The sequence below is a fragment of the Clupea harengus genome, unplaced genomic scaffold, assembly GCF_900700415.2.
Source record: "Clupea harengus unplaced genomic scaffold, Ch_v2.0.2, whole genome shotgun sequence".
NCBI classification, from domain to species: Eukaryota; Metazoa; Chordata; class Actinopteri; order Clupeiformes; family Clupeidae; genus Clupea; species Clupea harengus.
Genome location: NW_024880709.1, coordinates 1 through 13363, shown reverse-complemented (window position 1 = coordinate 13363; position 13363 = coordinate 1). Strand labels below are relative to the sequence as shown.

At 47.6% G+C, this 13363-nt stretch overlaps 1 protein-coding gene and 1 pseudogene across 1 annotated transcript; both read left to right on the top strand.

The window, feature by feature from the left end:
* Positions 1-1464: 1464 nt before the first annotated feature.
* On the top strand, positions 1465-1902 carry LOC122132562 (uncharacterized protein C53C9.2-like; the record flags this gene model as incomplete). The annotated part of the gene is made up of 1 exon (XM_042707237.1): positions 1465-1902. A coding segment is annotated over exon 1 (438 nt), but the record flags the coding sequence as incomplete, so codon positions are not given.
* A 1-nt stretch (position 1903) lies between these two features.
* Positions 1904-12700, top strand: LOC122132561 (annotated as a pseudogene).
* The last annotated feature ends 663 nt before the right edge of the window (positions 12701-13363 follow it).

The following is a 13363-nucleotide window of genomic DNA, read 5'->3' as shown; positions in this document are numbered from 1 at the left end:
CTGTGGTGGGAGCAGGGCGTTGTGTGTGTCTGAGGCCTCTCCTTGCATCCCTAACCCCAAGCCTCCCTCCTCCACTGTGGGAAGAGAGGGAACCGGAGACCCAGGAAGAGGTGAGGGTGCTGAGCAACTCCTCCCGCTCCGAGCGCCTCACAGATGGATCCTCATGCATACGGATCAAACGGAAATATGAACGGTTTTGGATTCTTCTTTGGCGAGGAGCTTGCTCTCATGGCGCAGTGGGAATTTCTGTTTTATTGACTTGTTTTTCAAACGCCAGCAAAAACGTTGGACACGAAGTCGAAGGAATTCCATTCAGTCAGACGCTGAAGGTCAGCTGGCGGTGGGGATCTGGGGTTTCCGTCCAGCTAGAGAGGGAAAACGAGAGGCTAAGCGCTTCTATCATGTAGCTGAAGCTGCTACCACTGTAGCTGACCAGTTCCACCGACGTCTGATCTGCTCTGCTCTGCTCTGCTCTGCTCTGCTTTGCTCTGGCGGTGACACGGCACAGTGTCAGTCCACCAGCATTATCCCTTCCGGAAGGCAGGATGAGAAAGCTGGCTGAAACATGTGGTGTTTTTAGGAGTTGTCCAACCCACAGTGTTTAAATACACCCAAAGAATGTCCATGTTTCCGTACAGTAGGCCTATAACTCATGGCGGAGACCCTACACGTCGGCACAAGGCATATACATTATTTTTTTTTATATCCACTACTGTTAGAGACCTACAACACACATCAAAGAAATGGCTTCCCGTAAGCAGTTTAATATAAACAGTGACAACGGATATGAAGAGTGAGAGTGTCATTACTTTTTCTAATACACATGTGCTGACATTTTTGAGTAGTTTAAAAGCCATTATCCACCACATTAGTGTTTGTGAGAGCCCATACCTCCCAGCAATATTGGGTTTGTTTTGACATCCTCCTGTGTGGAAGACATTTTTTTCACTTTTCCTCATGGAGATAGGAAGACGAGTGTTTGAATACACCGCCTGTGGTTAGAGAGGAATGCAGACAGAGGACCGGTTTGTATATATTAATAATGAGCACGAGTGGCTCATATGGAGTGAATTAATTGTTGGGAAGGGGTACCTACAGCTGTGGTGTGAGACAGACTGTAAGCTATGTCTAATCTCTATCACTAGAGTATGTAACGCTATACACACAGATGCCAAACACCATCACAAAGGCTGATTAACAAAAGAGTGCAAGGGCTGTTGTTCAGTGTCCCTCAATTTGATATCAGTGTTTATCTAAAAAAAACAGATTGTTCTCTTGAAGTAATTACCACTATTAGACAGGTACTTAAAATGCACTTGAGGGCAATTGAAATGTATGGCTTTCCGAGTCTCATTCCCAGAGAAGGAGAGGGAATTTTTCTGTACAAAAACTCTTGTCTGCCTGTTTCTCTCTGTCTCTGCCTCTCTCATGTTTGCTTCCTTTTTTTCCCACGTCCTTCAGTAAATGAGCCCCGGTCTAAGCCAAGCCGTGACCCACAGACTCCTGCCCGTTCAGAAAGTGGAGCCGCCACCGTCTGCCTCCCCCTCAGAACCTCCCTCAGGCGCTTCCCCACACTCCCCCTCTGGCCCAGACCAGCGGCAGTCAGCTGAGGAGCTCGTCCCGACGCCAGCGCAGCCTGACAGACCTGCGGAGGAGACGCAACCGGAGGCACCGCAGATAGAGGAGCAGCAGGAGAGGAGTGAGGAGCAGGCGGTAGAGGAGAAGCCAGGAGCGGAGCGGCAGCCACAGGTGGAGGAAGAAGAAGAGAAGACAGGTGTGGAGGAAGAGGTAGAGGAGGAGGAAGAGGAGGAGGCTGAGTTAGAGATGGAGGGTGAAGAGGAGTCCGAAAAGGAGCGTATCTTGGTGGAGGTGGAGGAGAGCAGCCTCCTGAGTGAGAAGGAGAGGGCAGAACGAGGAGGTGAACGAGAAGGACAACTGCTCAGCCTCCAGCATCTCCTCAGCAAGCAGCACACTGGAGAGAGAGGAGAAGGAGGAGAAGCTCAGCGGTGATAATAACTCAGGTAGGAGAAACACAGTTGTCCTAACACTAACACCACGCTCACTCAAAATTCCTGTACGGTTACTCATAGCACAGAGGTACTATAAGTCACTGAGGGTATGGGTTTTCACTACTCATATAACCTCAATCTGCACATGTTGTCCTGATCGTGTCCTCTCATTTCAGGCCAGTGGTCCGAAGATGTGGATGCCAATGACCAATGTAGTAAGGTGCTCAACGGCTCCCGCTTCAAGCTGGACAAACTCTACAGCCAGAACAAAAAGCCACTAGATGAGGAGGAGAAGGAGAAAGAGACTGAGAAGGATGAGAAGCAGAGCGTGAGCCAGGACCTGGCCAACCGCATCTCCACACTAGAGGCCCGGCAACAGGCGAACGAGGAGAACATCAAGAAGACGGATATAAGCCACCTGGACAACCAGGGCAACGTGCGGGCGGTGGCTGAGAAGTTCGGCGACCTGGTCAAGGGGCTGGGTTCGCCGCCGGAGGTCGAGCTGCTGGAGAAGCAAACGCAGTCGCTGTTGGACAAGAGCCCGTCCACGCCGACTGCTCCGCCCCCACCGCCTAAAAAGGAGTCGGACCAAATCTGGGACCAGCTGATGGCCTGCCCCCGTGAGCTGCGCATCAAGGAGATGAACTTCACCGACCCTGACGGAGGAGGACGACGTGGACATCCTGGACACGGTCAACGTGATTACGTCCTCAGACCTCACGCCTCCCCGCTGCCTCCACCCCTCTGCTTATCCATGCTGCCTCCCCCTCCTCCCCTCATGGGCTGCCCCCCTCCCCCACCCATGCCCGGCATGCGGATGCCACCCCCTCCAACCCTTCATGGCCCCCCCGCCATACCCGCCTCCAGGCTCCCCAATGACGAACCGGGGCGAGGCGCCACTCTTCCAGAAGAAGAGGAAGACAATCCGCCTGTTCTGGAATGAGATCCGTCCCTCGGACTGGCAGTACCCAGGCCAGAAGAACAACAGGGAGTCCTTATGGTCCAAGCTAGAGCCGGTCAAGGTGGACACGTCCAAGTTAGAGAACCTGTTTGAGACCAAGTCCAAGGAGCTACCAGTCGCAAAGGTGGAGTCTGCGGGATTGTTATGTTTTATGTCACTGTACATTTTTGGGATATTTCAGCTCAGATTTAGCGCTGTCCTCCTCCAGAAAGGGATATCTGAGTTCAGGTCCATTTCAGTTGAGATTAAATAGGTATGAGGTCCATAAATCACATGCATCTTCCATTCAATATCACATTATAACAGAGTGCTTGCAGTATAGTGAATAGTTTACAATCCAAGTGCATGAACTCCACCTTTCTTCTAAAATACATGTAGGCCTTAGGCCAGGATGTCGAGCCGTTAGAATGAGATGTAAGGGCTTGAGATATGAGGAAGATGAGAGATGCTATAGCTCAATGGTCTAATTCATATGGCACTGACAAATTTTCCACCATTTATCTGTCCTTTCCTATCTCAAATCCTGGCAGAGATAAATGCAATGCTATAAATATTTAGCGTATCTGGATTAAGTTTATGACCACATCCTGTAGTTAGCTATCATCGTTATCAGAAAATATACCCTGTCTATGTGGGAGCCAGTGAGGAGAAGGTGCTCATTACAAGTGAATGTAACACTGCTTACTCTGAGATTTGACAACTCTATCGCACATATTTTGACTATGGCTCCATTTATCTGTTTTTATTCCGGAATTTGATTAATTGCTAATGATAGCTTCGGTAAGATGTATTAAAGTTTGTCAGGAATATATGGGATGCAGGCGCTCCGCAGCCTAACCCTTGGAAACGCTTTCCAGCAGCTGAAGTCAATTTCACTCTTCCCATCAGCTCCCAGCCCCTTCCGCCTGTCATGGCCAGTAAAAAATGCCCTAACTGCCGTCTCCAGACCTCTGAAAAATGTCCTATCAAAGTCCCAAAAATAGCCCTCAGGTGCTCACATGTTTAACAGTGCTGCACTTAGCATAACATCAGATCTGTATTTATATCATATGAAGGCAAGTTTATAGTAATTGCCCACATGAAAGGCATTCCTTTCCCATTCATTTCAGTAACCAGTAGAAACCGAAAGTCCAGGCTGAATTGTTCTTTTTTATCTTGGCTGTGTGTAGATCCATATCATAAACATCTCAACCTCAATTGCATCCTCTGAAATAAAAGGACTTGCACAGTGGGAATAAAGTCTAGGGCTTGTGCCATAGGGTGCCATATATTGTGGATTTTCTTTATACTGTATGGTTGTCTGAGAGGGAAAATCAATGATGGGGCCTGTTGTGACACGGGGCCAGTCTGACCTGTCCTCTTGTAGCGGAACTAAAGTAGGATTAGGATGAAAGTGTGCTCCATGAGCCTGAGTTACAACCACCGCTGAGAGGACTGTGACTGAGCAAGACTGTGAAGTGGGCTGCAGAGGTCCAGGGAGCTGTCTCCCTTACATGAAATACACTTTACAGCAGGGGCACTGCCAACATTCTATCAAAGCAGGAAGACAAACTCTCAGCAGACAGCAGAAGTGTGTTTTGTTTACCATGGTGTTTTCTCATCATTCGTTCTCTCTCTCTCTCTTACTCTTACTCTCTCTCTCTCTCTCTCTCTCTCTTTCTCTCTCCTCTCTATCTCTCTCTCTCTCTGTCTGCATTTGTGTGTGTGTGTCTGTGTGTGTGCTCAGAAAACAGCTACAGATGGCAAACGTCAGGAGATTATTGTCCTGGACTCCAAAAGAAGTAACGCCCATCAACATTGGCCTGACTGTACTTCCCCCTCCCCGTACCATTAAGACGGCCATCCTCAACTTCGATGAGTACGCCCTGAACAAGGAGGGCATAGAGGTACGCTTTTTACGTTGTTGCTACACGACTGAACGTAGATACAGTGGCCATAGCAAATACATTTGTGCTATGTGCTAACAGATGTGCTGTTTACGACTTTACTTTCTCCTACTTTCTTCAGACAGCATACATATATCATTTATAAACATTTCCAGATCTCAACATGAAAGCATTTTTGACCGAATACATGTCCCTTAGCTCAGTTATAAACAGTAAAGAGGACACTAGCTGTGACAGTGCTGGTAAACAAAACCATTATGTTTAAGTGCAGCGTCCAAAATAAACTCTCAAAACCTGTGCTCAAAGAATACAAACATTTTCTGTGTGACTACACCACTGAATGCCTTTTTACTCGAAATCAAAGCTTGGTAAGTTGGGATTTGCCACCACATCGACAAGACATGTGGTTTCTCTGTTGGAATGGGGTGTTTTTTTGCCAATGGTCTCGTTATTAATCACCAAGATGATTAAAGGTTAGCAAAGCGGGCACATCGTAAGGTCGTCTACAGACCATAATATACACCTTCCGTGGGCTGTGCAGTGATGCCACATCCTCTCTGTTCTCACTCGTTCGGTATGTGTGTGTTCTGTGCCATGGGAAAGCTGCTCAGTGATACTCTGCCCTACCTTGAATGTCTGTGGTGGGAAGGATGACATTTGGCCCACAGACAACCACAGGGGAGTTCGCTATTCCACACAGGCGCTCACCAGGGAAAACATGTAGCTGGACTGCCTCTTGTCTTGTCGTCAGTGTGTGTGTGAGTGTGTGTGTGTGTGTGTGTGTGAGAACAATGAGCAAAAGATCTCATCCCGTACAGACACTCCCTGACATGATGAATCACTTGACCTTCATCAAGGTCATCCGACTTCATCAGATCAGCATTCACCCAGGGGCCAGTGTGTCAGCAGATAACGTGTGATGCGCTTCCCCAACCTTTCCCTCTCTGGCTCTAACTCTCTCATCATCATCTCCTCTTCTGTTTCCGCATTAGAAAATCCTGACCATGATCCCCACGGAGGAGGAGAAGCAGAAGATCCAGGAGGCCCAGCTGCTGAGCCCGGACGTCCCCCTGGGCAGCGCAGAGCAGTTCCTCCTGACGCTCTCCTCCATCACCGAGCTGTCCGCCCGCCTGCAGCTCTGGGCCTTCAAGATGGACTACGACACCATCGAGAAGGTCAGGGCCCCCCCCCAGTGCCACACTGGGTTTACATAACTGTGACCTCACAGTGCCTTGGCCCTGGTCACTGTGTTTATTCCAAAGGGAGACGTGTCGTGAAGGAAGCCCATTAGGGATGTTGAGATAAAAGGATGATCCTTTTTTTATTGGCCACTAGGCTGTTTGTTTTGTTTGAGTTTATAACAGTGGTATAATTACTCATAAAGATGTGGATTAAAGAAAACGTCTTGTTCTCTCTGCATGCATCTTGTTTCAGAGTGAAAAAGAACAAAATGAGAAATATGTTGACCTTTCAGCAACAGCAGCGTGCAACAAGCCCTAATGAGCATACTTGGAAAGCAAAATATTATAACTCCCCCCCCACCCCCCTCTCTCTCAGGAAGTGGCTGAGCCCATGCAGGACCTGAAAGAAGGCATGGAGCAGCTGGAGAAGAACAAGACACTGCGCCACATTCTGTCCACACTGCTCGCCATCGGCAACTTCCTCAACGGCTCAAACGTGAGTGGGCATCCTTCCTCCTGTCCATGGATCCATCCGTTTGTCTGTCTGGCCTGGAGCTGAACCACCGCAGCACACCCCCCCCCCCTCCCCCTCTTCTCCAGGGCGTCTGCCATACTCTCTTGGCCGGGCTAACACAGCGCTCTCTGTTAGCAGCTGTGATCTCTGAGTGCCATTTGTCTTCTGGCAGACGACCGCTTTTTGTGAATGACTAGCTCGGCACCCAAAACTTGTCTGCCTTTTTAGGGCTTCGGTGTAGTTTTATTTTTTTTTATCTAAGAGTGGGATCATATGTCTGCCAGTGGTTGCTGAAAGAAAGAATAAGAGGGTGTGTGTGTTCAGCTGTGTGTGCACATGTGTGTGTATGTGTGTGAGTGAGTGTATGTGCTGTGAATAAATTGAGGTCCCATTGTTTGATCTGAGAGGGACACACACTATGGACAAATCTGAAAAGTAGTCAAAATGAGTAAACAGACTGCTGGTTGAAGCTTTTAACATCTTGGGATTGTCATTTACGGTAAACCATTAGAAATGGGCAAACGATCAAAGCAAACCCAAATTATGATTCAGAGCAAATGATGTCTTGTAGGACATTTCCCTTTTTCAGCTCTGTTGTGGTGTAGCTTGGAACAGGCTGGGCCCAGGCCAGGGAGTTACCCTATGTTCCTGAAACTGATTGGGGATCTGTTAATCATAAACTAATTACGTTTTTCCCTAAGCCCTTTTAAGGGATCCAGTGAACCATTCAAGTCAACATTTAACAGTGGGGGCAGCAAACTGCTTGTTACTGCATGCTTTTATGAAATGCAGAAATGCAAAAATGTGTGTTGTGTTTCAGATAGAACTTTACATTAGTTCATTGAATATGTTTTACATCATATTGTGTCTCATTTGACCCACTTAACCCAGAGAAGTTGTATTTTGATTTTGTATTTTTGTGTGCGTGTGTGTATTTCTGTTTTCAGGCAAAGGGTTTTGAGCTGAACTATCTGGAGAAAGTTCCAGAAGTGAAGGACACTGTGCACAAACAGTCTCTCCTTCACCACGCGTGCTCCATCGTGGTGGAGCGGTTTCCAGACAGCACAGACCTCTACTCGGAGATCGGGGCCATCACCCGCTCTGCCAAGGTATGAGGAAAGCTATAGTTATGAGTAAAAAATTCACATTGGAGCAGAGAGCCAGACTTTACTCAGGGCAGTAGAGGGTTTGTAACCCGAGAGCAGCTGAACAAAAGGAAGCACTTATCTGACCAGACATAACCATCTGCAGCTGTGTGGCAGCACACTCTGTGACTTTACATTTTTCACTCGGGTCTCCAGTAAGTTCCTTGGCATTTTTGATGTCCAAGGTTTTTGCCCTTATCGTAGCACCGGTAATAAACACCCTCTCTGGACGGCCTCTTTGACCCCTCGGTGAAACGATGCTAACAGATGTGGTGTATTTACGATACGCTCTGTCCAGGTGGACTTTGACCAACTCCAGGAGAACCTATGCCAGATGGAGCGGAGGTGCAAAGCATCATGGGACCACCTCAAGGTCATATCCAAGCACGAGATGAAACCGTCGCTGAAGCAGAAGATGTCCGACTTTTTGAAGGACTGCGCAGAGCGAATCATCATCCTCAAGATCGTCCACCGCAGAATCATCAACAGGTAAGCTTGCCTTATACTGGGCTTGTGTCACGTACCCCGAGGCTAATACGAAAGTGGCCCGTGTCCTGTGGTGGTCTGCTCATGCATGTGTCCTGTTGTCCTGCCAGGTTCCATGCCTTCCTGCTGTTCCTGGGCCACCCGCCGTACACCGTGCGCGACGTGAGTGTGCACCGCTTCAGTAAGATTCTGAGCGAGTTTGCGCTGGAGTACCGTACCACCCGCGAGCGCGTCCTGCAGCAGAAACAGAAACGGGCCAACCACAGAGAGAGGAACAAGACCCGAGGCAAGATGATCACAGATGTAAGTGCTCATTTGCCCTGTGCTACCCATACTGTTATATCCGCACATTTGTGTGCGCGTCATTAATGTACCTGTGCCAACCTCACAATACCACCAGTCAGATTCAAAGTGTTGGCTTCCTTTGGCAACTATTAAAAACATGACTACTGGTTCTGACGGAGCGGGGCCTATGGCTTTTCCCATGTTAGCATATCCAGCCCTCCTCCTCCTCGATGGGGAGCCTCACTGTGGGTCCTCCAACACAGGTAGGGGCGTTACTAGAGCCCTTCCACCTACTTAACCCACTGGGGAGCTGGCTGTGCTCATGTGCTCACCTCCTGGCAGATGCTTCAAACACACACACAGTTTACAGTACAAAATATCAGTGAGGCCTGACGACAACGTGCAGGCACTCTAAATGTAAGACAGCCATAGGCATTGGGTATGTGTCTAAACCATGGCCCTAATTAATAGCAACACTAGATATACACAAGGCTATGAGTAAACCAAACATCCAGTGGAATCAGCGGAAGCATCTAAGAGGAGAACACTGAGCCCTCTGAAAGAATGCAGCACATACCTTTCACACAAGACACCTTAACCCACCAGGAGAAAGACTAACACGAAAATACTATAATTAGTCTGCAAGGAAATGTAAAATGAATAACACAGGTTGCGACCACTCATTGATAATTATGAAATTCAACATAAGGCTGTAAAATGTATGGGCCTTACACTCACTATGCTTATTTAACTGGTAAGTAACCACGCGGGCGGACCCTTCTACTTCCTAGTAAACAGAAATGCACACAAATCCCTTTAGAAATGATAATCCTCGACGCATTCACTCATACTTTACTTACTTTAGTTATTTCACTTTCTTCTTTCTTCTTGTTCATTCTGTCCTTTTTATTCTTTTAATTCTGTTTGGTCATGTAAACTCCTGACAACTTTTGCCTCTCTATTTCATGATTCTTTTACCCTTAGAGTGAGGATGAAGAGGATGGTGAGGTACAGTACTGTGTGTGTGTGTGCGTGTGTGCGCGACGTGTGTGTGCGCGACGTGTGTGTGCGCGCGTGTGTAGGTGTGGGTGTGTTGCATGACAGCACTCATGTAATGCCTGTTTCATTTGCTTGTGTGTTCCCTTTCAGTAAGTCGACCCTGTCCTCAGGGTTGCAGTACCTCTGGTGTTCAGAGGAGGCTGCGTGTACTGCGTGTGCCCAGCCGTACATATATTTCACACGCACCATGTCTGTTTGTCTGTTTTGCTAATCCAGCTCATGGCAGGGTGCTGTGTAAACAGTGGCTCTCCCACAGGATTGTGGAGGTTGTCTCACTGTCTTATAACAGTAAGGGCCTGCCTCTGCCTGAGGGTGTGCGTGCTCATTCCGTACGGGGGATGGCAGCATCCTGGCCATTGTTCAGGGGTGTGTCAGTGAAGGAGGTGTGTGCTCTGCCACGTCATGGGTGTCCTCCCATACCTTCAGGGAACAATGGTTATATGCATGAGATAATGTTTTACCCCACGCTCCATTCTAGGGTTGGAAAACATTTCTGCCTTCTCATCCGCAAACATGCACACATGCAAACGCACGCACACATACACAAACACACACACACAAACACACACACACACATATGCACACACACATATGCACACACACACACGCACACGCACACACACACACACACACACACACACACACACACACACACACACACACACACACACACACACACACACACACACACACACACACACACACACACACACACACACACACACACACACACACACACACACACACACACACTTGCTCCATATGGCCTCAGTTGAACTGCCAGTCTCAGGCATTTGAATGTTCAGCCTTTCAACATCTCTGTCAGAGATCTTTGATGCAGAGAGACAGCAAAGCAGACCGCTGGCTTCAGAAGCCCCACATTAAAGCCCCGTCTTGTCATTGATGGCGTGTGCATTCAATCACTGCTTTTACTCTGTGCAGAGACTCTGTGAGAGATTGTTCATACATCATGAATCTGAACAGCCCTGGCGCTGTTAACAAGTCTCTCTGCACTCAGATAGTTTAGCGACGGGCTCTTAGTGTTCTAGAAGGCAAATCTGCAGCCCAGAGGATTGGTCCTGGATCTCATTACAGCTCCCAGGGAGGAGGAGGAGGAGGAGGAAGAGGGAGTGGGGTGTGGGGGGAGGTGTGTGCATGTGTCCAATAGACTGATAAAGAGCATCTGTGGGTTTGGTCCACTTATTAGCCATGAATTTGAATGTGCTTATTCCTTTTTTATTTGTGTGTATGGGTCTGTTTCAGAGAAACAGAACAGAGAAACAAGGAAAGAAAGTAAAAAGAAGAGATGTGTCTTATTTAAACCAGAACTGGTAAAGGATAATGGAGAAGAGTGGTCACTGATGCAGACTAGACTTTAAGAAGCTCAGGGCTGTTTAGATGCAGGTTAGACCTTATAAGCCCCGCCCTCTTGGACCATGGCTCAGAAAGAGGTCAGCATATGGAGTCCATAAGTGTCTTACACCGCACACTTGAGTACGCACGTGCGCACACACACACACACACACACACACACGTACAAACACACACCTACAAACACACACGTACACACACACGTACACACACACACACACACACACACACACACACACACACACACACACACACACACACACACACACACAAAGGAGATTGCTGACTTTCTGCACGTAAACAAGACAAAGTGACCAGAGCCCAGATTCAGCTCAAAGCCACACATCACATAACTGCTTGTGTGTTTATGTCACTACTTTTATTTTTTGTTTTTACATTTACAGGTACTGACCTATACATAGTGACTCTGATGAACTGATCACAAACAGACTGCATACATTTCCAACAATGCTCTTACTCTGTTCACGCTTATGTTTATATATATGTACAAAAAGGGTTCACACTAACTAGACCACCCATAGTCAACACTGACCTTTTGAGTAGAACAGACAGTTCCTCAAATGCCTCTTTGTCAGTGGACTTGCATGCAGTTCCATCCATAACCTAATTTGGTTCTACATGGAACAAAACATTCTGTAAGAACTAAATTGACAGTAATCATGCAGAAGACCAGAGAATGTTACAATCAGAAGATGATGTTTTATGAGTTCTCAACCAGATTATTAGCTCCTATGGGTTGTTTTTGTGTATTTTGTTGGTGGGACGAATGATTTGAACATTTCTTGTTCATTTATCACTCTGGAGTGAAATGTCATAACCTTAGCTTATTGGGTGTATTTGTGCATCCTAACTGAGATGCTGAAAATGTAACATGTTAAATGCATGGTGTTGAAATGCACATGATTAATGGGTGATTAGTTGATGATTTATGGAATTGTGAACTACTGAACAGTTATGAATGCAACTTAATATCAGACATTTGTGTCTTCAGTGTGATTCCTGACAGCCATTACTAACCTGTGGACATTTGCTTTTCCGAAGTGCTTGGTGTCGAGTTACATTTCAGACTCAGACTCACCAGAGATGAATGTTTGCATATAATGATAACTGTGATGTTAATGTTGATGAATGCACCTGATGATGCTTCTTGTTCTCCCCCTCTCCATGTCTTGCCCCCTTCTCCCCTGTCCTCGTTTATCCTCAGGGAGGGAAGTTTGGTGGCACAGGCCCCGAGGCTCCGGAGGCTGTGGGTCTGGGATACGCAGAGGATGCTGCTGAGCATGAAAACATGAAGGCCGTTCTGAAGGGCAGCCTCCAAGGCAGCGACAGCAGCTCCTCAACGGTTCCTGGCCTCCGCACAAGAACCCGAGCCAGCAGGGGTAAGATAGCTTCTGATTAACACACAGGGTCGATTCCCATATATTGTGAATGCACAAGGCCAGGCCGTGCCTTGGAGTAGGGCAGCCATACTGTAAACCAATCACAATCCAGTCCCTGAAATGTTCCTTTTTGTCACTAGGATCTCTAGTAGGCCGCAGCAGTTTATGGTCATCTGCGAATGATGACCCGACCATTTGCACAGACGACCCCGCGGACGAGATCATGGAGCGCATCGTGAAGTCTGCCACTCAGGTGCCGAGTCAGAGGGCACAGCCTAGGGAGAGGAGGAGGTCCAGAGCCAACCGCAAATCCTGTGAGTTCTCTTTCTGTGTGCGTGCATGTGTGTTGATTTTGGCATTAGTAGGTGTTGGTGTTGAGTGCTCATAAACCCTTACATCAAAATGTACCCCTGCCTTTCACAAAAGTCATAATAACGGCAAAAACCATGACAACTATCTCTTGTGCCCCCATGTGGGTCGATGGTTTGCATGCTCACAGCAATGCATCAGGTCGATGTTTTGTCAGCCGAAGTGAAAGCTAATGCCATCTGTCCAAACAAACAAAGCTCACACCTGCTTAACAAGCACAGACCGCAAAAAGAAATGTTCACATGCAAAGACAGAAAAAGAGCAGGGCAGACATGTTTGATCTCATGGGTTGGACTCCTTCAAAATAGTTTTTTTATGGCCCTGACCATGGCGCAGCCACCACCACACTTTTACAGCTGAGTGTCAGGCATCTTTATGGCATGGAGCATTCAGACACCATCAGCTAGGCTTAAATGTTGTCCAACTGAGGAGTCAAGTAAACAGGGCTCTAAAGTTCAGTCATGCGTGTTTTATTTTGTAGTATGTTCTGACGTAGTTTCCCTCTACGGGAAAGTAAAGGTCTACTCTAGTGGCGCCAGAGGTGGTTGCTAGGAGATGGAACCGTTCGGGGGTTAGCCCAGACCTGTAGGGTCTGAGAGCCTCCTCCCCCAGGACATTTTGTTCTTAGTTCTGGCAGCTAATAAATGCACCATTTTCACGTAGTTTTAGACAGAAACAGAAAGCCGTGGCAGGATAT